Below are 25,372 nucleotides of genomic sequence, written 5' to 3'. Positions count from 1 at the left end.
AAGTCAATGATAAACACTTTTAATTTCATTATTACACTTAATCCTTATAATAAAACTTAATAAATGCCTTTCTTCATTTTAAAAGTTAGGAAACTAAGAATGGAAAAGTTTTCACTATGAACCAAAGCGGTGTGACTCTAGAACCCTCATTTAACTCTCCTGTATCATGCTAATTAGAGTCAGGACATTATCTACTCTATTACACAGTAGATAATTAAGACTCTAATTGGCCATGTATTGCTTCTTGGTGTGAATCAAATGTTTGTCTTAAGTAGAGACATGTAAATTTTTATAAAATGATCTATGAGAAGGTTTAAAATTAAACTATTTTGTAGTCTTTCTATGAATAAAAATAGTCTAGCAGCTTAAAAAAGAAATTCTGGTGTTAAAACTATTGATTTAACTCTGGACAATTAGAATAGTAGTGTAGTCAAAACTATTTGATTATTTCAGCCATAATTTAATCTTTGGGTAGAGTATAGCCTTAGTGTTGCTGGATTCAGCTTCCTAGGTTCTTGGCCATGTCAGGAGAAAGAATTCAAGGGCACAGCACAGCATAGAGTAAGCAAGTAGAAAGTTGATTGAATATACATATGAAAGCACATGGGAGCACTCTTGCAAGAAGGGTAAGGGGCAAGAGGCATTGGCAGTGTGGGGCAGTCTGCTTTTATAGATTAGCTTTAATATCCCATTTCCCTCTTCCACCTACCTTCCTTTCTCTCTAGGGCCCTTCCTGGTGTTAGATAACTGCATTTGGGTAGGTTGATTGACTCCATCCTACGCTGTAGATGACTCACTAAGGTGGGGGTCGTTTGGCCCCCAGATGCTGTTTATTGCTGTTCTTCTCAGAGCTGTCTTCTTGAGGCCTTGGCTGCATCTGGGAATTTATCCTTTGCTCAGCTAAGCCAGTGCCTTAATTCTAACCCTACCTCATTGGGATTTATATTTTATTCAAATTCATGTTACTTTGTATTTTTTTTTTTTAACTTTGTAAATTTTTAATATTCCTAGTATAATTCGCTTAGTCAGTTTTTCACATGATGCCCAAGCAGAAATGTTTGGGTTTTACTGATTTAAGTATTGAATGTTTTTATTTCTAATTGGCTTTTAAGCAATTTAACAAATGCCAAATGATCAAAAACATTTTGATTTGCTATTTGCATGACTATAAACCCTGCCTGGACTCTTGAAAATATGTGACTAGCACTTAAATCATTTCATGTCAAGAATTCTGCCAAGTACTCCTGGTTAGTGGCTGTGTTGGGACAGCTGAAGTAAAAGCTTCTTGAGTTCATGTACTCTGCGAGCTTTCCTCTTAGGTGAGGGAATGAAGTAGTCATGTATGTCTAAACCCAACAATATATGAGGTATTTTAAATATGTTTCTTCACTCGGATTTCCCTAAACTGTTCGTTTTATTTTTTATAGTATATTTATGCAAATGGCTTCAAATTTTAAGTAAGGTCAGTTGCAAACAAATTTATTTGTGTTTAGAAAATCTAATTGAGTATTATGTTTATTTTTATATATAGGTCTTAATCTCTTGGAAGCTACAAGAAAAAATAAGTAGATTAGGAGAAGACACATTTGGTCGCCTAAGTGGACATGGCACAGATATCCAGTAACAACGCATTTAAGCAATGTCCATCTTCACATATGGAACCAACAAGAACAAAAGATGTGGACAAAGAAGAAGCATTACAGATGGAAGCAGAGGCTTTAGCAAAACTGCAAAAAGGCAGACGAGTGACTGAAAACCGGAGAAGCCTTGAGTTGTCAAGCAGCACCAGACAGAAAGCACAAGTTCATAACAAACAGGATTGTGATCTCATGGTGTTTCCTGAATCAGATTCCAAAAAAAGAGCAGTAGATATTGATGTGGAAAAGCTTACCCAGGCTGAACTTGAAAAACTTTTGCTGGAAGACAGTTTTGAAACTAGAAAAACACCTGCATTGCCAGTTACTCCTGTTTTGAGCCCTTCATTTTCAGCACAGTTCTATGTTAGACCTACTATTCAGAGAGAACAGTGGCCATCTGGATTATCTGGGCCTTCCACTTATACTTTACCTTCTATTTATCACTCAACTTACAGTAAACAGGCTGCATTCCAGAATGGCCTCAATCCAAGAATGTCCACTTTTCCTTCTACAGAGCCTATATATTTAAGTCTTCCAGGACAGTCTCCATACTTTTCATATCCTTTGACTCCTGCCACACCGTTTTATCCACAGGGAAGCTTACCTTACCATCCAGTAATCAGTCCTGATATGGCAAAGCTATTTGATAAAATAGCTAGTACATCAGAATTTTTAAAAAATGGAAAAGCAAGGACCGATTTTGAGATAAGTTCAAAAGCTACAGTCAGCAATCTACAGGTATCTCCGAAGTCTGAGGATATCAGTAAATTTGACTGGCTGGACTTGGATCCTCTAAGTAAACCTAAGGTGGACAATGTAGAGGTGTTGGATCATGAAGAAAGGAAAAATGTTCCAGGTTTGCTAGCAGAGGATCCTTGGGATGCTGTTCTTCTTGAAGAGAGATCACTAGCAAGTTGCCATCTCGAAAGAAAAGTGAATGGAAAATCTCTTTCTGGGGCAACTGTAACAAGAAGCCAGTCTTTAAATATTCGAACAACTCAGCTTACGAAAGTCCAGGGCCAAATATCTCAGGTATAGTCTTTTCTTACTAACTTCTCAAGTTTAGTAGTTATAATAACAGAGCTCATATTTGTGTGCATAGTTTATTAGAAAAAAGAAACATTTTTATTTTGAATATTGTTTTCTTTGCTCCCAGATGTGCTGTGATCCTTGTATCATTTGGCAAAGGATTAAATGTGCTTATGCCAGTTGAAAAATCGCTTGTTTTTGATAATATTTTGTCTAGGATTGTAAGTTTAAAAAACCTCTATCAAGGATCCAATAGCCACTGAGAGGCATTTAAGATAATTTTTATTTGTTTCTCCATGTCTCCTCATTATATACGGGCCTTTCTTTTTCTTTTTCATCCCTTTTATTTTTCAGAGCCAACAAGGATTTTGTTTTTTAACTCCATTATAGAAATTCTTGTGCATTTTTTGTTGTTTTAGCCATGAATAAATGAATGAATGAAAAAATAACCCCAAAGAGAAGACAGAAAAGTTGTTGAAAGAACTCTCCCTAAATACTCATAGTGATAAAAACAAAGATTGGAGCAAAGTTATATAATGTAATTTCTAAGTTCATAGGGGCTTACTATTTGGAAAAATTAGTGCAGGAGTGGATTGGATAGGCTGTCTCCCTCAGAAGAGAGGCAGCAGAACTTACACTTCTCCCTCTTCAAAATGGTCCACCATTGTAGATTTGTACTTTCCTCTTACAATAGCTGTGAGTCCTGGGAATGTTTAAGCTTCATTCTCACCTTAAGGTGAATTATATGATTCAGCTAATTAATTAGCACCTAATAATATTTTTGTCTTGGGAGTCAACTAACATTTAGGAAAAGAATTATTTGAATAGGCTTATGTTGAATTGTTGACTTAAAAAAAACATTTTTGGATGTCTGGGGAAGAAGGAAGCAGGTATTAAGAAGTTCGAGAAAAAAAGATAAGTAGTTTTTAGATGACTTGATCAGAATCCAGAAAAACCTTAACAAATGTGATGTTTTTTCAAATTAATTTGAGTACAACTTGTACCAAGAAATACATTATACAGGGCAACTCAGTATATATGTCTATAATTTGATTAAAAGAAATGTTTTATGAAATTGGATTTATCCTAAGGGTGGTGTATTGTGATGTTTTCTTTTCCGTTCTATTTGATTTTTTTTAAATGTTGGTCATTACTTACTACTTTGATTTCTGTTTTTAAAAACTTTTATTAGAGAAGTTGTGGATTTTTAGAACAATCATGCATAAAATACAGGATTCCCATATACCATCTCACCACCAACACTTGCAGTGATGTGGAAAATTTGCTATAATTGATGATAACGCTCTGTAATTCTGCTATTTATTTTAACAGTAGTTAAATGTATTACAACTGATGAGAGATTATTAAAGTAGTACTATAACTATTCTCCATAGTTTACAAGTAGGGTCATTTCCCCCATATTCCCAACATATCGTTATTAGTATTTTCATGCATGTCTTTATTTTATTACTCATCTTTCAGTACACTGGATAGGGTGCATCAGTCACAATGTTTTTGCAGTCACGTGGTCACATGATAAAGGCCATATAGTTACACAATCATTATAAAGATCAAGGCTACTGCATTGCAGTTCAGCAATTTCAGGTATTTCCTCTAACTATTCTGATACACTAGAAACTAAAAAGAAATAAATTCTAATTTCTCAGTTATACCGCCTCCCTTTCATTTGATCATTCTCTCAGTCTTCAGGTTTATCTTAATTGGGCATTGACCAATTTTATTTATTGTTTATTTGCAGAATTGGGTTTCAGAGACAAAGGCCATATCTGAGCAACAAAAGAAGTTCTCTGGGGGTGTCTCTTAGACATAATTATAAGTAGGCTTAGCTTTGCCATTACAGAAGTAAGTTTCATAAGGGCAACCTCAAGATTGAGGACTTGACTTACTAAATTGGGAGCCCCTGATTTTTTTTAGTTCTAAATCTCCACATTTATTAATTCTTTTTTTTTAACTTTTTTTATTAATTAAAAAAATTAACAAACAAAACATTTAGATATCATTCCATTCTGCATATACAATCAGTAATTCTTAATATCATCACATAGTTGCATATTCATCATTTCTTAGTACATTTGTATCGATTTAGAAAAAGAAATAAAAAGACAACAGAAAAAGAAATAAAATGATAATAGAGAAAAAAAACTATACGTACCATACCCCTCACCCCTTGCTTTCATTTACCACTATTTCAAACTGAATTTATTTTAACATTTGTTCCCCCTATTATTTATTTTTATTCTATATGTTCTACTCTTCTGTTGATATAGTAGCTAAAAGGAGCATCAGACACAAGGTTTTCACATTCACAAAGTCTCATTGTAAAAGCTATATCATTGTTCAATCATCATCAAGAAACATGGCTACTGGAACACAGCACTACATTTTCAGACAATTCCCTCCAGCCTCTCCACTACATCTTGAACAACAAGGTGATATCTACTTAATGCGTAAGAATAGCCTCCAGGATAACCTCTCGACTCTGTTTGGAATCTCTCAGCCATTGACACTTTGTCTCATTTTACTCTTCCCCCTTTTGGTCAAGAAGGTTCTCTCAATCCCTTGATGTTAATTCTCAGCTCATTCTAGGGTTTTTCTCAGTCCTTTGACGCTGAGTCTCAGCTCATTCCAGGATCTTTGTCCCACGTTCCCAGGAAGGTCCACACCCCTGGGAGTCATGTCCCATGCACAGAGGGGGAGGGTGGTGAGACTGCTCGTCATATTGGCTGGAGAGAGAGGCCACATCTGAGCAACAAAAGAGGCTTTCTTGGGTGTGACTCTTAGGCCTAAATTTTAAGTAGACTTGACCTATCCTTTGTGGGGTTAAGTTTCATGTGAACAAACCCCAAGACTGGGGGCTGAGCCTATAGCTTTGGTTGTCCACACTGCTTGTGAGAATATCAAGAATTCAACTTGGGGAAGTTGAATTTCTCCCCACTCTCACCATTCCCCGAAGAGGGCTTGCAAATACTTTTCCAGTCACTGATCAGGTCATTCTGGGATTCATCAGGGGATCACTCTGGACAAACCAACAAAATCTCATGTGCTACCTGAGATTCCAAGTACTTGTGACATTCAATCAAACTATCTACATGAGTTATATTAGGAAATGCTCTAGTCAAAATCTAAATTTTGTAACAAATAAACATTTTTTGCTTTAGTCTCACGCATAAGGTGACATTTTAAAGTATTAATTATCATCTATTTTCAGCACCCTGCAGTAATGACATTCCTTTGTTCTTCCTCATACAAAAACATTTTAAAAATTTGTACATTGCACATTTCACTATTATTATACACTCTAGAGCCCCTGATTTTTAAGAGAATATCAGGAATTCCCCAGGTGGGGAAATGTAGCAATTTCACATTTTTTTCTCCAGTCTCTTAAGGGGACTTGGCAAATACTTTTTAAATTTTCTGCCCCAAACTCTCTGGAATGTATCAGGTATTACATTAACCTTAACAGAACAACAAGATCACATTTCCTATTCTAGGTTCCATGTAATTATGTTGTTTAACTAAACTGACCAGACAGGTTAAATTAGACAGTGTGCTACAGAAAGTTTAAATTTTGGACCAAATAAACATCTCTTCCATTGGTCTCACACAGAAGTTGAAGTTTTAAAATATAGACAGTATCACTCATTAACCATATTTGCTTCATTCATGTCTCTAATTGAAGTCTAATTTCTTTTTCGGCTTCTTTAACAGTTGCTATGTGGGGTAATGCTGACTTTCAGAATGTAGAACACTAACTCTGAGTCTCAAGTGTCACACAAATACCTAAAGTTCCAGGAACTATCAGGTTATACACAAAAAGCACAGCATCTCAGAATTTAGAAATTACAGTTAAAACTCAGAATCAAATGTGATTGCTGTAAGAGCTTACAATCCTGGAACCCTTACAATGAACTTTATTAAATATTCTATGCCTCTTAATCATCAGTTGCCCACTCCCTGCCCTGTTTCTATCTCCTGATAACCTATGCTGTCAAATTTAATTCTCAGAGTTTGCTCATTATATTTATTTTATATTAGTGAGACCATATGGTAGTTGTCCTTTTGCTTTTGGCTTATTTCACTCAACATAATGTCCTCAAAATTCAGTCACCTAGTTGCATGCCTCACCACTTCATTCCTTTCTGCAGTGGAGGATGTGCCATCATATGTATATGCCATAGTTCACCCTTCCATTCATCAGTCAGTATTCCTTTAGGCCACCTCCAACAGTTGACAATTGTGAATAATACCACCGTAAACATGCAAATGTCTATTTGTGTCCCTGCTTTCAATTCTTCCAAATATGTACCTAATAATGGGGTTATAGGGTCATATGGCAACCTTATACTTAGCCTCGTGTGGAACCATCACTCTGCCCTCCAGAGGTGCTGCACCATTCTACTTCCCTATTCACAGGAGATAGATACCTCTCTGTCTCCACATCTTCTCCAGCATTTCTTTCTGTTTAAATTTTTTAAACAGTTTTATTTACATGTATTGATTTCTTGACCCACTTTTGGGAAAACACTGACATAGTTGATGGACAAATTTTAATAAAATTAAACTTGGTAAGAATAAACAGAAAACTCTGAAGTGCAGGGTACTATTTGATAGCAAAAGTTAGGGGACAATTTAGGAGATATAGTTAATAATTAGGAGCACAACAGTAAAAATTATGATATGGCTGTCAAAATAGGGTAAGCAATACTTAGGCTTCATCAATGAAAGTATACTTTTTTAGAACAGATGTTTTTGTCCCTGGTCTACAAATATCAGGTAAAACTATGTTCAGTTTTGGGTGCTACACTTTAAGAGAATTCATATTTATTTATCAAAGTGAGTTTTTGATGTCCAAGCGTGTCTTTTTGTATACAGTAAGATGTTTCATAATTATGGTTTTAAGTTAATATTTACTTTATAAAAGTCACAAGTAAAATTAAATTTTTCTAAGCCTCTAAGTTTAATTTATACAAATTTTGTTATTCCTTTTTTGAATGAGTATTTTCTTTTTATAAAATAAGAACAGTCATCTCCTAAAGTCTTTGGTTATTGCTTTGTAAGTGTAGGTTTAAACACTAAATTTCCCTTATAAAAATTCCCATTTACAAACTTTAGCAAAATTTCCTTAGCATTTTATACTATTTTAAATTTAATACTTTAGATTCTTCTTTTGAGCACCTCAGATGCTAAAATTTACAGGACAAACTAGATATCCTAGCATACAAAGCTTTTCTGTGTACTTAAATAATTCTTATAAATATTATAAATATAATGAATATTGAGTTCTCCTAAGCCTTTCAATATATTTATGAATTTAGTAAAAACAAAATTTATTTTTTATTTTTTATTTTTTTGCATGGGCAGGCACTAGAAATCGAACCCAGGTCTCTGGCATGGTGGACGAGAAGTCTGCGTGCTGAGCCACTGTGTCCTGCCCAAAACCTTTCAATTTAAATCACATCAATTATGTCTTTTTTTTTCTTTAACCTTTTTATTGTATAATATAACATATGTAAAGAGCAAAAAAAGACAAAAGCAACAATTTTCAAAGCACTCTTCAACAAATAGTTATAAGACAGATCCGAGTGTTTATCATGGGCTGCCATACTATCATCTCAGATTCTTCCTTCTAGCTGCTCCAGAATATTGGAGGCTAGAAGGAATATTCTTTTTTTATCATTACAATCAACTTTTTTTTCTTTTTTGTGAAAAATAACATATGCACAAAAAAGCAATAAATTCCAAAGCACATCACAACAATTAGTTGTAGAACAGATTTCAGAGTTTGGTATGGGTTACAATTCCAGAATTTTAGGTTTTTGCTTCTAGCTGCTCTAAGAAACTGGAGACTAAAAGAAGTATCAGAAGTATCAATATAATGACTCAGCAATCATACTTATTTGTTAAACCCTACCTTCTCTGTATATTTCCACCATCACCTCTGATCTTTCTCCCACTCTTTTGAGATATTTGGGCCATGCCCATTCTAAATTTTTCCCTTTGGAAGGGGCTATTGATAACATGGGATGGGGGATGGAGCTAGTTGATGTTTTGGAGAGGCTGGCCGCTCTGCATTTCAGGACTTATCTGGTCCAGGGACCCATCTGGAGGTTGTAGGCTTCTGGAAAGTTACCCTAGTACATGGAACTTTTATAGAATCTTATATAATGCCCTAAGTGTTCTTTGGATTGCCAGGAATGGTTTTGGTTGGGGTTGGTAAGTTATGATAGGTAGCAGTGTCTTAACTGAAGCTTGCTACGTAAGAGTGATGTCCAGAGTAGCCTCTTGACTCTGTGTGAACTCTCTCAGCCACTGATACCTTATTTGTTACATTTCTTTCCCCCCTTTTGGTCAGGGTGGCATTGTTGATCACATGGTGCCAGGGCCAGGCTCATCCCTGGGAGTCATCTCCTAACCGCCAGGGAGACTTTCATCTCTGGATGTCATATCCCACGTAGTGAGGAGGATAATGGTTTCATTTGCAGATTTGGGCATACAGAGAGAGAGGCCACATCTGGGCAACAAAAGAGGCCCTCTGGAATAACTGTTAGGCAAACCTATAGGGAGGCTAAGCTTCTTCTTTACATACATAAGCTTCATAAGAGCAAGCTTCTAGATCAAGGGCCTGGCCTATTGATTTGGGTGTCCCTAATGTTTGACACAGTAGCAGGGTTTCTCTGGTGGTAAAGTTTAATATTTCCATATTTTTTCTCCTATCCCTCAAGGGACTTTGCCAATACTTTTTGATTATCTGCTTAATATACTCTGTGATGTATCCAGTTATGTTAAGGTATACAGGATTACAGGCCCTCATTCTTCTGGGCTCCCTGTGTTTGGATTGTTTAAATCATCTATCCAGACAGGTTGAGTTAGATTAACTTACAGAAAATTTAGATTCTGGATAAAATAAGCCTTTCGTCTTTGGTCTCAAAAAGTAGATGAAGTTCTAAAATACAGACAATGTTTTCCTTACCCCTGTATTCTGAATTACCTTAATCCTGACCTGATTGGCTTCATTGTTAAATACGAGGTTATACATATATAGCACAGCCTCTCAAAATCAAGAAGTAACAATTACCACTCTCGGCTAAATGTGACTGGTATAAGAGCTTACAGTTTAGGCCCCTGTTTTCTTGTAAATACTTTGTAAATAAGACCATGTAGTATTTGCTCTTTTGTATCTGGCTTATTTTACCTCATATCCCCACAGGTTCTTTCACAATGTTGCATGCCTCACAACTTCATTCCTTTTTGTAGCAGCAGAATATTTGATCATATGTAATACATCATCATTTGCTAGTCTAGTCAGTCCTTCAGCCACCTCCATTCATTGGGTGTCATGTAAAATGTCCAAAGTCAACAGTTCATCGCAATTTTAGATAATTTCATTGTTCCCAAGAGAAAAATAACTGATAAATACACCCTAACCAAATAGAAAATCCAAACCTCCCCTTAATTCTTGTTCCTCACTCCATTATTTACCCCTGTTGTTGCCGTGATACTGTTGGTTTTTTTCCTGTTAAACATAGCCCATAGCATGCTATAGCAGTTTTCCTCCTATACCCCAAACATATACTCTCTTTGTACAAGATTCATATTTTTGCAGTAGTTCATGCAAGAACTTATTTATATTTGTAGTGTTAATCAGTGGTACAGATGGGTCTTTGCAATCCCTTTCAATCATGTTCACCTTCAATATGGCAATATTACTTATAGACCTACTAACGAACAGCCTTTACTTCTCTCTATTCCCTTACCTTTTCAGTTCAGCCTCATTAACTGTTCACCCATCTCTAGTTTCTGTGTATCTCTAACTCTCCTATATTCTGTATTATAAGCCTCTGATTTTACCTTTACCATGGTCATAAAAGTGGAATCATGCAGTCTCTATCCTTTTGTGTTGGGCTTGTTTTATTCAGCATTATGTCCTCAAGGCTTAAACATCTTGTCATGTGGTTCATGATGCCATTTTGTCTTACTGCTGCATAATATTCCATCATATGTATATACCACATTGTGTTAATCAACTTGTCTGTTGATGGCAACCTGAATTGTTTCCATTTTTGGCAATTGTGAATAATGCTGCTATGAAAATTGGTGTGCAAATGTCTGTTTGTGTCACTGTTTTCAGCTCCTCTAGGTATGTACTGAGTAGTGGTATTGCTGGGTTTGTTAGTTTGCAAGCTGCAGGAATGCCATATAGCAGAACTGGAATGGCTTTTAATAAGATAATTTAGTAAGTTACATGTTTCTAGTTCTAAGGAAGGAAAAGTGTCCAAATTAAGGCACCAACAAGAGGTTACCTTCACTCAAGAAAGGCCTTTAGATCAGGAACACCCTTGTCAGATGGGTAGTCCTGTGGCTGGCATCTCCTACCCTCTTGCTCTTGGGCTCCATTGCTTTCAACCTCTGTTGCTGTGGCAGTTCCTCACTTTATTTCTCCATTTGTAGTTTTCTATTTGTTTAATAGTAGCCATTCTCATAGTTGAGGTGGTATCTCATTGTAGTCTTGATATGCATTTCGCTTATAGCTAATGAATATGAGCATCTCTTCATGTGCTTTTAAGCCATGTGTAATTTGCTCTTCAGAAAAATGCCTATTTATATCTTTAGCCCTTTTATAATTGTGCTCTTTGTTCTTTTGTTGTTGAGTTGTGTGATTTCTTTATGTATACAGGATAGCAAACCTTTATCCAGTATGTAATTACCAAATATTTTCTCCCATTGAGTTGGCTGCCTTTTCACATTTTTGACAGTCTTTTGAGGTGCATTTGATTTTCAGGAGTTCCCATTTATGTATTTTTTTCTCTTGTTGCTTTTACTTTGGGTGTAAAGTTTAGGATGCTGCCTGCTATTACTAGGTCTTGAAGATGTTTCCCTATATTTTATTCTAGGAGTTTTATGGTACTAGTTCATATATTTTGGTGGTTGATCCACTTTGAGCTAATTTTTGTATAGGGTGTGAAGTAAGGGTCCTTTTTCATTCTCTTGCTTATTGATATCCAATTGTCCCATGCCCATTTATGGAAAAGACTATTTTGTACCAGTTCAGTGGATTTCGGAGCCTTGTTGAAGATCAGTTGACCACAAATTTGGTAGCTTATTTCTGTGCTCTTGATTTGATTCCAGTGGTCAGTACTTCTGTCTTTGTGCCAGTACCATGCTGTTTGGACCACTGTGGCTTTTAGAAGTTTTAAAATCAGAAAGTGTTAACCTTCCCACTTCGTTGTTCTTTTTTTTTAGGATGCATTTAGCTATCTGGGGTCTCTTTCCATTCCAGATGAATTTGGTAAAGCTTTTCCTAGTCTTCAAAGTAGCTTGTTGGAGGGCGGGCCACGGTGGCTCAGTAGGTAGAGTTCTCATCTACCATGAACAGGGAATGTCTCTCTACCTATTTAGATCTTCTTTGATATTTTTTAGCAATGTTACGTAGTTTTCTTTGTACAAGTCCTTATGTCCCTGGTTAAGTTCATTCCTAAGATATTTGATTCTTTTAGTTGCTATTTTGAAAGAATTTTTTTTTGTTAATTGACTCCTCAGTTAGGTCATTGTTTATGGATAGAAACATTACTGATTTTTGCATATTAATTTTATATCCTTTCACCTTGCTGAATTTGTTTATTAGCTCAAGTAACTTTGTTGTAGATTTTTCTGGGTTTTCCAAATATAGTATCATCTTGCAAATAATGAAAGTTTAACTTCTTTCTTTCTAATTCGGATGCCTTTTATTTCTTTTTCCTTCCTGATTGCTCTAGCTAGAACTTCTAGTCCAATGTTGAATAAAATAGTGGAGACGAGGGCATCCTTGTCTTGTTCCTTATCTTAGGAGGAAAGCTTTCAGTCTCTCTCTTGACTATCATATGGCTATGGATTTGTCATAGATGCCCATATATTGAGGAAATTACTTTTGATTCCTACCTTTTGAAGTGTTATTATCGAAAACGATGTTGAATTTTGTTGAATGCTTTATCACCATCAGTTGAGATGACCATGTGATTTTTCCCTTTAAATTTGTTAATATGCTATATTACATTTATTGATTTTCTTGTGTTGAACCATCCTTGCATTCCTGGTATAAAACCTGCTTGGTTATGGTGTATAATTCTTTTATTGTACTGTTGAATTCAATTTGGTCATATTTTGTTGAGAATTTTTGCATCTGTTTTCATTAGGGAGATTGGCCTGACGTTTTCCTTTCTTATAGTATCTTTCTCCAGTTTTGGCATTAAAATGATGTTAGCTTCATAAAATAAGTTAGGTAATGTTCCTTTTTCCTCAATTTTTTGGAAAAATTTTAGCAGAATTAGTATTGGTTCTTTCCGGAATGTTTGATAAATATCCCTTGTGAAGCCATCTGGCCCTGGACTTTTCTTTGTAGGAAGATTTTTGATGACTGATTGAATCTCTTTAGAGATTCAATGATTGGTTTGTTGAGATTTTTTCTTTCTTCTTGAGTCAGTATAGCTTGTTCGTGTCTTTCCAGGAATTTGTCCATTTTTTCTAAGTTGTTTAGTTTGTTGGCATAAGTTGTTCATAGTATCCTCTTATGATTTTTTTATTTCTTCAGAGTGTGTTGTAATGACGTCGGTCTCATTTCTGATTTTATTTGCATCCTTGCTCTTTTTTTCTTTGTCAGCCTTTCTAGTGGTCCATCGATTTTATTGATTTTTCTCAAATAACCAATTTTTTATTTTATTGACTCTTTATTATTCTTTTGTTTTCCCATTCAACTCTGCTTTAATCTTTGATTTTCTCTTTTTTTTTAAATTTACTTTGGGGTTAGTTTGCTATTCTTTCTCTAGTTCCTCCAGGTGAGTCCTCGATTTTTGGTCTTTTTTAAATCTAGGCATGTGTGGCAATAAATTTTCCTCAGCACAGCTTTTTCCACATCCCAAAATGTCTGATATGTTGTTTTCTTATTTTCATTTATCTCCAGGTAGCTACTCATTTCTCTATCAATTTCTTCTTTGACCCACTGGTTGTTTAAGAGTGTATTATTTAATCTCCATATATTTGTGAAAGTTCTTATTCTTTGGTGGTTATTGATTTCTAGCTTCATTCCATTGTGATCAGAGAAAGTACTTTGAGTAATTTCAATGTTTTTAAATTTATGAAGACCTGTTCTGTGCCCTAGCATATGATCTGGCCTATAGAATGTTCCATAAACACTAGAGAAGAATGAATATCCTGGTGTTTTGGGGTGTAACAACTTATATATATCTTTTAAGTCTAATTCATTTATCAAATTGTTCAAATTCTCTATTTCTTTATTGGTACTTTGTCTGGGTGTTCTATCTATAAAGGACAGTGGTATATTGAAGTCTCCCACTATCACGATTGAAACGTCTATTGCTCCCTTCTGCTTTGCCAATGTTTGTCTTATGTACTTTGGATCTCCTTCATTGGGAACATAAACATTTATGTTTCTTATTTCTTCTTGGTGAATTGTCCCTTTTATTAATATGTAGTGTCCTACTTTGTCTCTTATGATGTCTTTACATTTAAAGTCTATTTTGTCTGCTATTAGTACAGCTATCCTGCTTTTTTTTGGTTACAGCTTTTGTGGAATATCTTTTTTCCATCCTTTCACTTTCAGTCTATTTGTATCCTTGTGTCTAAGATGCGTCTCTTGTAAGCAGCATATAGTTGAATCATATTTCTTAATCCGTTCTGCCAGTCAGCTTCTTTTTTGTTTTTTGTACGCGGCATGATGGGTCACATTTCATTCTTTTCCCATGTGAGTATCCTGTTATTGCAGCAACATTTGTTGAATTTTTGTTTGTTTGTTTCCTTGTTTGTTTGCACTGGGAAGTGCATGGGCTGCGAATTGAACCCAGGTCTGCCACATGGCAGGCAAGAATTCTACCACTGATACCCTTGCACCACCAACTGTATCTTTTAATTGGTTAGTTTAGTCAGTTAACATTCAAAGTTATTACTGTAAAGGTGTTTCTTGAATCCACCATCTTATCCTTTGGATTTTATTCGTCAGATCTATATATTCTTTTCCCTCTTTCTTTTTTTATCCTTTAAGTTATGCTTACTGGTAGTTGAATTCCATGCCCTCCTCCAGCCCTTCCTCACCATCCTTTTTTTTCAGCTGGTGGAACTCCCTTTAGTATTTGTTGTAGGGCCGGTTTCTTGTTGACAGATTCTTTCAGCATTTGTGAAAATTTTACTCTCCCTCATTTTTTTTTTAATAGTGGACATTTTTATTTTGTATTTTTCAAACATGCAGAAAATAGAAAAAAAAACAGTACAAGGAGCAGCCATATACATACCACTTAGATTTAGCAATTAACATTTTGCCATATATGCTTCATGAAAACACACATCTGCATTTTGCTAAGCCATTGGAGACATTTTAGTATTTCACTCCTAAATATTTCAGCATGCAGTTTTTTAAAAGACATTTTCTTATAGACTATAATACTCATCACAGTTCATAAAATTGGCAATATTTATCTAATCTCATTTAAAATCCAGTCAATATTCAGATTTCCTCAGTGTCCCCCATCTTTTATAGATAGTTTTTCAAATCTGAGTCCTATCTAGGATGCCACATTGCATTTAGCTATGTGCATCTTTGTCTTTTAAGTCTCTTTTGATCTAAAATAATTACCTACTCTGCCACCCTTTTTCTTTCATGACATTAATTTTTTTTAATAAATAAGGCCAATTATTTTCTACAGCACTCCATATTCTGGCTGTCTCGTTGTTTCTTTTGTGGTGTCATTTAACATTTTCCTCTCTCCCCTATATTTCTAGGAATTGGGAACTTAGATCTAAATGCTTGTTTAAATTCTGGTTAACCTTTTTTAATCAGAGCACTTTGTAGGTAATACTCTAGTCTTAGTATTGCTTCACACATCAGAAAGCTCATCTGGCTTCCTGTTTCGGCTGGTGAGCCTCTCCTGTGGATTTCGTCCAGACCCTCCATCGGAATCACCAGCTTCACAGCCTACCCTGCAGATTTTGGACTCTGCGTTCCTCTGGTCACGTGAGACACCTTTATAAATTTTATATTTGAAGAATTCCCAGCACTCCATCATCTTGTCATGTCTGACCCCATCACACTGAACGTTGGGGGCAAACTCTATACAACCTCTCTGGCAACGCTGAGCAGCTTTCCTGACTCCATGCTGGGTGCCATGTTCAGTGGGAAAATGCCCACAAAGAGAGACAGCCAGGGAAACTGCTTCATTGACCATGACGGCAAAGTGTTCCGCTACATCCTCAATTTCCTGCGAACCTCCCACCTGGACTTGCCTGAGGACTTCCAGGAAATGGGGCTGCTCCGCAGGGAGGCCGACTTCTACCAGGTGCAGCTCCTGATTGAGGCCTTAGAGGAAAAGGAGGTGGATCTCTCCAAGGCAGAGAAGAATGCTATGCTCAACATCACACTTAACCAGCATGTGTAGATGGTCCACTTTACTGTGGGCGAGGCCCCTCAGATATACAGCCTTTCCTCCTCCAGCATGGAGGTCTTAAATGCCAACATCTTCAGCACCTCTGGCGTCTTCCTCAAACTTCTTGGCTCCAAGTTCTTCTACTGCTCTAATGGTAACCTCTCCTCCATTACCAGCCACTTGCAGGATCCCAATCACCTGACTCTGGACTGGGTGGCCAATGTGGAGGGCCTACCACAGGAGGAGTACACCAAGCAGAACCTCAAGAGGCTCTGGGTGGTGCCTGCCAACAAGCAGATCAACAGCTTCCAGGTCTTCGTGGAGGAGGTGCTGAAAATTGCTCTGAGTGATGGCTTCTGCATTGATTCTTCTCACTCACATGCTCTGGATTTTATGAATAATAAGATTATCCGATTAATAAGATACAGGTAAAAGGACCCAGCACCACTAGAAGAGTGGGGTCCTAGGAAGCTCCATATCAGCCAAGATCTTGAAGTGTCTCACCAGTGGTGGAGGCAGTGCTACACTAATATGTATTAATCACGTAGCAGGACTTGACTTCCCCCATGATGTAGTCTACCTTTTGGAATCCACATGTCTTCTGAACAGAAGCACCTTTTTTTCTTGCCGTTTTGAGCTGGAGTTGGACAGGTTATTATGACAAGAGTCCACTGACGTATACAAAGGGAGGACACAGGAGGACTTTCTGGCTGAGTCAAAAGAACAGCAGTGACCATTGACTCCATTTCTCTCTGTACCACTAGCTGGTGCCTCACTTACCCATCTATAAAAGGGGCCCCTGGATTGAGAACAAGGGGCTCACTTCAATTTCTAAGGACACAAAGTACCCAGAGAGTCCCATCACCACACCTGCTCCTCCATCCCTAGGATGCATCCAGGACTTCAGAAGTGTTTGCCCAGGGAATAGCTTGAAAATGCAGTGTGTTATCAGAGCTATGTGTATGGCCACACTAGTAGAGAGATTTGAGCTGTGGCATGACCTGTTAGTACTGAGCAGGAGACAGTGTTCAGAAGATGGGGATGTCCCTCTTGATCAGGCCAAATCTAGGCATTTTGGCTTCAGAAATGGGCTGCTGTCCTTGCAAAGATTTGAAAGTATATGGAGCCAATGTGACAAAGGCGCTTCACAGTCTGGCCTGTTAACTGACTAATAATCCTTTTCCCCAGAGTTTGAAGTATGATTGAAATAGGTCATTTTAAACAAATATATTATGGAATCTCAGGGTTGGAAAATAATTCAAAGGTCACTTATTCCTCCCCCACTCCCAATCCACTCATAAGCCCCATGCTGGCTATCAGAAAGTTCTTCCTTATGTTAGGCCAAAATAGTCCTCCTGCCACATCCATTTGCTGGTCTTGGTTCTAGACCTTCCTTCACACCCAAATCTGTATCATCTTCCTCAAAATAGTTACCTAAAGAGGCGAACACTAATTCTGAAAATATTATTACTCAGAATTAGGATTCCCCTTTGATCTATCTTCAGAACCAAGTTAGCTCCCTTCCATCCCCTATAAATCAATCCATTTTGTTTTGTCTTTGCCTCATTTGTGACCCCCATTTCACCCACCTTCCTTGCCAGCCATAGCTCCACATACCTTTTGACTATTTTCTGTTGGAGGGTGAAGATTTGTTGCTGCTGAGGAGATCCAGAGGGAGGAGACCAGGGTGTCAGAGAGCAGTGTGCAGCAAGGAGTCTAGGGTGGCCTAAACAAAAGCAGTGTTCTTGGAGTAAGTTTCTAGCCCCTAAGACAGTGCTCTGAATGGGGTGGCCTTCCCCTGTGGTACTGATTGTGGTCATAACTGTCCCATGGGCCTCCTTGGGGTGAGATCTAAAACAAGAAATTCCAAGCCACCACTTCTCAGTGGTGCTTAGCAATGCAGGCCTCAAAACTGTACAATATGATTCATCCCTGGAGCAAGCATGGCCTTAGAAGTGACCAACTTCCCCACTGGGCAGGGGCCCTAAGACAAAGCCAGGGAAGCCTGGTGACACAGGAGATACTGGAGATGGGCCAGAGAAGGGGCTTCCCCTGAGTACACCCTGGGAGTAGGGAGGGTGTACACAGAACCTTTGACAAGGCTAGTCCCTTAGTCAATAAAAGCCTTTTTTCTGGTTTAGTGGGACCCCAGAGTCTCCCTGATAGCTGACCCAGGCCACCAGGCTGAAAGTACTCGGAGACACCCCTCAGGAGAACCCAGTTTAGACCAGAGAGCAGAAACACAGTTAGGAGGAGAAACCTTGTAAATTGCCACTGACCTTTTTTCTTTCCCTAAAGCTTCTCTTTCTCCATCTTTTCGGTGCTTCCTAATTCAAGCAGCTTGGCTTTAGAAAAAGTAGAGGACCTATGAAGCCATTAATGTGCCATGTGACTTTATGCAAGTCATTCCCCTCACTGAGCCATAGTTTGTCTATCTGTGAAATGAGCATAACAGAAATACGTAATCCTACCTACCTCACAGGGCTGTTGTGAGGATCAAATGAAGTAATGTATGAGATAATGCAGTAAAAAAAAAAAAGAAAGCTCATCTGGTTGCCTGACTAAAAGCGACGCAGAGTTTCATCATTGATTCTAAGAATCTCTTTATTATAAAGATATATTTCTCCACACAATCAGTTAGCAAGTATGTGGTAAGGTGATAACTTCAGCATCATGAGGAAACTCTAGTGAGATTGGGGATAAACCTTTTATCTAATAATTTTGTCACCAAAATGTTTTTAATATTGTTATTACATTAACATTTCAATTTTAAACATGTTTCCTGCAAAGTACAAAATACGTGCAAAAGTGAGGTTCACTTGTAGAGTGAAGACAGACTTACTCCAAATAGAAATGTGAACATCTTCCTTCTTTTTGATTTGGTTTGAAATCCAGGTAGAAGCTGGTATTATAGCCACTCAGTTACCAAGAGATTAATGTGCTTCCCAAAACATCAGTGTCATCAAGAGAATCTGACATATGGAAGGTCTAAAAGGAATTATTGGTGGTCCAGAAGTAAATGGAGGCAGCCAGCATGATAGGAAGGGAATGGTGATGGGAGTGGTGGGCCACTGAAATTTTTTTTTTTTTTTTCAATGAACAGGCACCAGGAATTGAACCCAGGTCTCTGGCATGGCAGACGAGAATTCTGCCACTGAGCCACCATTGCACCGCCTGCCATTGAATTTTTTTGTATTAATATTTATTATATATTCACATACCATATATTCATCCAAAGTGTACAATCAGTGGTTCACAATATCATCATATAGCTGTGAATTTACCATCATAATTAATTTTTTTTTACGTGTGAAAAGTAACTATAAAAAAAGCAATAAATTTCAAAGCACATTGCAACAATTAGTTGTAGAACAGATTTCAGAGTTTAGTATGGGTTACAGTTCTACAATTTTAGGTTTTTGCTTCTAGCTGCTCTAAGACACTGGAAACTAAAATAAATATCAATATAATGATTCAGCAGTCATGCTTATTTGGTAAACCCTACCTTCTCTGTATAACTCCACCATCACCTTTGATCTTTTTCCCACTCTTTAGGGATATTTGGGCTATGTCGATAATGTGGAATGGGGGATGGACCTAGTTGAAGTTCTGGAGAGGCTGTGCATCATTGAATTTTAGGCCTGGCTTTCCTGATGCTGGTTTGGGGGTGTGGGGGTGGAGGCAGAAAAGAGTTTTGTGGAATAGCTTTTGACTTTATGTTGTCTGGCTTATTTCCAGGACACTTGGAGGTGTTCTCATTTTCATCTGTTGAAAGTTGACTCTCAGCATTCTGTTCTACATTATTCACCTCAGCATTCTGTTCTACATTATTAACTCCTTCAAAAGTTAGAAAAATTAAATCAGACATATGTTGTTCCTCTGTATTTCCATACCTAGTGTAAACCACAATGCAGGTATCTCTCTTAAAATCAACTGAAGCAATTGTAGCTGAGTAAATGTAGTAGTCTTCTGTCCAAATGGCAGAACATTTGTCACCAGCTTTCTACTGTTTCAATGGAGTTGTCATTTATTTTTGTTTTTTATTCTTTTTTTTGCTACGTGTACCTGTTGGTTTGTCTGAAGTGTCAAAAATGTCACCATTCTTTAGAACATATTTAAATGAAGCCAGAGATTTATCGCAGGCTTTTATCAATGCTATATCATCGCAAATGTCAGAATCTTCACTCTGCTCTATGCCCCACCAGGTCAGTACAGAGTCCTCCTGCTCAGGGATATTGCTGCCGCTGCTGCTGCCAATTGCTATGGCAAGCCTTTTGCTGTTTACTTGTCTTTTATCACAACAAGATGTTCAAGGCTCATTTTATACATTTCCTGACCCAGGACTAAATGCAGCCATTTTTTATATATATAACATTATTATTATTTATTGTATAATGTAACATATATACAAAGCAAAGAAAGAAAATAGCAATAGTTTTCAAAGCACTCTTAACAAGTGGTTACAGATAGATCCCAGAGTTTGTCATGGGCTACCATACCATCATCTCAGATTTTTCCTTCTAGCTGCTCCAGAATATAGGAGGCTAAAAGGACTAAATGTTTTTTTTATCATCACAGTCAACTTTTTTTTTCTTTTTTTGTGGAAAATAGCATATATACAAAAAAGCAATACATTTCAAAGCACAGCACAACAATTAGTTGTAGAACAGATTTCAGAGTTTGGTATGGGTTACAATTCCACAATTTTAGGTTTTTATTTTTAGCTGCCCCTAAGATATTAGAGACTAGAAGAAATATCAATTCAGTAGTCATATTCATTCGTTAAACCCTGCCTTCTATGTATAACTCCACTATCACCTTTGATCTTTCTATTCTACTCTTTATCTCCCTCATTTTTGAAGGACAGTTTGGCTAGATACAGAATTCTTGACTGGAAGTCTTTCTCTGTCAGGATCTTAAATATATCATACCTTTGCCTTTAGTGCCAGTTGAGTAGTCTGAACTTAGTCTTATCTGGTTTCCCTTGTATGTAGTAGATTGTTTTTCTCTTGCCACCTTAAGGATTTTCTGCTTCTCTTCAACATTTGACAAAGTGAATAATATGTGCTTTGGGGTAGGTCTGTTTGGATTTATTCTATTTGGAGTTTGTGGGTCTTTTTGATTTATATATTTATGTCCTTTATAAGGATTGGGAAATTTCCCCCATTATCTACTCAACTAATCTTCCTAGACCTTTAATCTTCTTTTCTCCTGGGGCACTGATGATTCTCATCTTTGTTTGCTTTGTTTTGTCCATCATTTCCCTGAGATCCAATTCAAATTCTTCCATCTGTTTTGCCATTTGCTCTTTTGTGTGTTCAAAATCAGTTGTGCTGACATTTATCAGGAAGCATTCCTGCAGGGAGGAGCTCCCTGGGGTTTTACTTTGAAAGGTGGCCTGGAGCATGGAGAACCATTAATCGTCTCTAAGTTCATCCTCCAGAACAACTACTAAATAACCAGAAACAGTACAGAACAGCTCCTGGAGCCATGATAGTGACCGGACACACAGCATACCCCAGTCTGGACCAGCTGGACCGGCTGCGAGTCTCCGAAACCATGAGTTCCCCAAGCTGCAGCGGCTGGCAGCTGGCGGCCGGCTCCCCTCCCCCACAGGCGGCTTCCCGGAAGGAAAGGAAAGAGACTCTAACAGTAACAGGAACTGAGTCCAACCAAACACCAATTGTGGCATTAATAAACAAATTCTGACTACTCAAAACAGGCCCCCAGCTCAGGCGAAACTAGTCAAGGCGGAGGTCGCTTATTGGGCTAACTGAAAAAGAGGAAAGGGGACGAAACAGGTTTTTGTGGCTGTTTCTACGGAGGTTTGGCTGCCTCTGGATTCAGCAGTGGGAATACTCGGGCTGCATCTGCCCCAGGAATAGGCAGAAACAGACTGTTTTCAGGGCTATCTCCCATGTGTGCCTTCCCCAGGGGAGGGGTGGAGCCCAACTTAGGTGGAATCCCTCTCTCAAGGAATTCAGACCTCAGGATTTGGCAATTTGAAGTAATTAAAACCAGCCTACAACCTCTGTCCCCACCACACCCACAGCAGGGAGAGTCTTCCAAAGTTAAAGGAGCCACCACATCTTTTCCTAGTGGGACCAGCAGACAGACAAGCGCCACATGCTGGGCAGGATAAGAAAAACAGAGCCCAGAGACTTCACAGGGAAGTCTTTCAACCTGCTGAGTCTCAACGCCCAGGGAAAACTGACGCAGGTGATTCCTTCCCCCTGATAGGAGGCCAGTTTAGTCCGGGAAAACCCGGCTGGAGTCTGTAATACCTACGTAGACCCTCCTAAGGGTGGGGAAGGGAAAAGCACCTTACAAGCAGGACAAGAAACAAGAAAACAAGAACTGAAAAGTTACCCTCTGTTAAACAAAACTTAAGCTAGAGGCCCAGAAAAAGCTGAACTGAAGGTCAAAGAACAGATAGACAACAAACTCATCTAGCAAGAAAACCCTAGGTAAGATAAGTGAAAGCAATCTCCAGAATAAACTAATTAAGGTAATTAAATATCTAGACGCCAGCAAAAAATAACAAATCACACCAGGAAAATTGAAGATAATGGCCCAGTCAAAGGAACAAACCAGTAGTTCAAATGAGATACAGGAGCTGAAACAACTAATTCAGAATATATGAACAGACATGGAAAACCTCATCAAAAACCAAATCAGTAAATTGAGGGAGGACATGAAGAACGCAAGGAATGAACAAAAAGAAGAAATAGAAACTCTGAAAAAACAAACCACAGAACCTATGGGAATGAAAGGTGCAGTAAAGGGATGAAAAAAACAATGGAAACCTACAATGGTAGATTTCAAGAGACAGGTTAGGATTAGTGAACTGGAGGATGGAATATCTGAAATCCAAAAAGAAACAGAAACTACAGGGAAAAGAATGGAAAAATATGGGCAGGGACTCAGGGAATTGAATGATAATATGAAGTGCACAAATATACGTGTTGTGGGTGTCCCGGAAGGAGAAGAGAAGCGAAAAGGAGGAGAAAAACTAATGGAAGAAATTATCACTGAAAATTTCCCAACTCTTATGAAAGACCTAAAATTACAGATCCAAGAAGTGCAGCACACCCCAAAGAGAATAGATCCAAATAGACGTTCTCCAAGACACTTACTAGTCAGAATGTCAGAGGTCAAAGAGAAAGAGAGGATCTTGAAAGCAGCAAAAGAAAAGCAATCCATCACATACAAGGGAAACCCAATAAGACTATGTGTAGATTTCTCAGCAGAAACCATGGAGGCGAGAAGACTGGGATGATATATTTAAATTGCTAAAAGAGATAAACTGCCAACCAAGACTTCTATATCCACCAAAATTGTCCTTCAAAAATGAGGGAGAAATTAAAACATTTTCAGACAAAAAGTCACTGAGAGAATTTGTGACCAAGCGACCAGCTCTGCAAGAAATACTAAAGGGAGCACTAGAGACAGATACGAAAAGACAGAAGAGAGAGGTGTGGAGAAGAGTGTAGAAAGAAGGAAAATCAGATATGACATCTAAAATACAAAAGGCAAAATGGTAGAGGAAAGTACTACCCAAACAGTAATAACACTAAATGTTAATGAACTGAACGCCCCGTCAAAAGACATAGACTGGCAGAATGGATTAAAACACAGGATCCTTCTATATGCTATCTACAGGAAACACATTTTAGACCCAAAGATAAACATAGGTTGAAAGTGAAAGGTTGGGAAAAGATATTTCATGCAAATAACAACCAGAAAAGAGCAGGAGTAGCTATACTAATATCCAACAAATTAGACTTCAAATGTAAAACAGTTAAAAGAGACAAAGAAGGAGGATACTATCTATTAATAAAAGGAACAATTCAACAAGAAGAAATAACAGTCATAAATATTTATGCACCAAACCAGAATGCCCCAAAATACGTGAGGCAAACACTGAAAAGGGAAATAGACACATATACCATAATAGTTGGAGACTTCAATTCCCCACTCTCATCAATGGACAGAACATCGAGACAGAGGATCAATAAAGAAATAGAGAATTTGAATGTGACAATAAATGAGCTAGACTTAACAGACATTTATAGAACATTACACCCCACAACAGCAGGATACACCTTTTTCTCAAGTGCTCATGGATTGTTCTCAAAGATAGACCATATGCTGGGTCACAAAGCAAGTCTCAACAAATTTAAAAAGATTGAAATCATACACAACACTTTCTCAGATCATAAAGGAATGAAGTTGGAAATCAATAATAGGCAGAGTCCCAGAAAATTCACAAATACATGGAGGCTCAACAACACATTCTTAAACAACCAGTGGATCAAGGAAGAAATTACAAGAGAAATCAGTAAATATCTCGAAGCAAATGAAAATGAAAACACAATGTATCAAAACCTATGGGATGCAGCAAAGGCAGTGCTAAGAGGGAAATTTATTGCCCTAAATGCCTATATCTGAAAAGAAGAAAGGGCAAAAATTTGGGAATTAACTGTCCACTTGGAAGTACTGGAGAAAGAACAGCAAACTAACCCCAAAGCAAGCAAAAGGAAAGAAATAACAAAGATTAGAGCAGAAATAAATGAAATTGAGAACATGAAAACAATAGAGAAAATCAATAAGACCAGAAGTTGGTTCTATGAGAAAATCAACAAGATTGATGGGCCCTTAGCAAGATTGAAAAAAAGAAGAAGAGAGAGGACACAAATAAATAAGACCAGAAATGGAAGAGGAGACATAGCCACTGACCTCACAGAAATAAAGGAGTTAATAACAGGATACTATGAACAACTTTATGCTAATAAATACAACAATGTAGATGAAATGGACAAGTTCCTAGAAAGGCATGAACAACCAACTTTGACTCAAGAAGAAATAGATGACCTCAACAAACCTATCACAAGTAAAGAAATTGAATCAGTCATTCAAAAGCTTCCCAAAAAGAAAAGTCCAGGACCAGATGGCTTCACATATGAATTCTACCAAACATTCCAGAAAGAATTAGTACCAACCCTGCTCAAACTCTTCAAAAAAATTGAAGTGGAGGGAAAGCTACCTAATTCATTCTATGACGCCAACATCACCCTCAAACCAAAACCAGGCAAAGATATTACAAAAAAAGAAAACTACAGACCATTCTCTCTAGTGAATATAGATTCAAAAATCCTCAACAAAATTCTAGCAAATCGAATCCAGCAACACATTAAAAGAATTATACATCATGACCAAGTAGGATTCATCCCAGGTATGCAAGGATGGTTCAACATAAGAAAATCAATTAATGTAATA

The 25,372-nt window shown here is 37.5% G+C and overlaps 2 protein-coding genes and 1 pseudogene across 2 annotated transcripts in view; 2 read left to right on the top strand and 1 right to left on the bottom strand.

Annotated features, from left to right (window-relative positions):
• PIK3C2A (phosphatidylinositol-4-phosphate 3-kinase catalytic subunit type 2 alpha) overlaps positions 1 to 25,372 on the top strand; it is a 195,882-nt gene that overhangs the window by 24,165 nt on the left and 146,345 nt on the right. The window contains exon 2 of the mRNA XM_077114133.1: positions 1,532 to 2,669. Within this exon, the coding sequence (XP_076970248.1) occupies positions 1,605 to 2,669 (1,065 nt within the window). The 5' untranslated portion in view covers positions 1,532 to 1,604. The remainder of the gene's footprint in view (positions 1 to 1,531; positions 2,670 to 25,372) is intronic.
• LOC143644732 (BTB/POZ domain-containing protein KCTD21-like) lies at positions 6,337 to 24,062 on the top strand. Its single transcript, XM_077114132.1, is given in 1 exon segment — positions 6,337 to 24,062. A coding segment is annotated over 1 exon segment (783 nt). The 5' UTR covers positions 6,337 to 15,742; the 3' UTR covers positions 16,526 to 24,062.
• Positions 19,691 to 25,372, bottom strand: part of LOC143643933 (survival motor neuron protein pseudogene) — a 26,237-nt pseudogene continuing 20,555 nt past the window's right edge.

The sequence above is a fragment of the Tamandua tetradactyla genome, chromosome 8, assembly GCF_023851605.1.
Source record: "Tamandua tetradactyla isolate mTamTet1 chromosome 8, mTamTet1.pri, whole genome shotgun sequence".
NCBI lineage: Eukaryota > Metazoa > Chordata > Mammalia > Pilosa > Myrmecophagidae > Tamandua > Tamandua tetradactyla.
The sequence above is the reverse complement of the archived record's forward strand: the minus strand, read 5'-3'. Positions and strand labels throughout refer to the sequence as shown.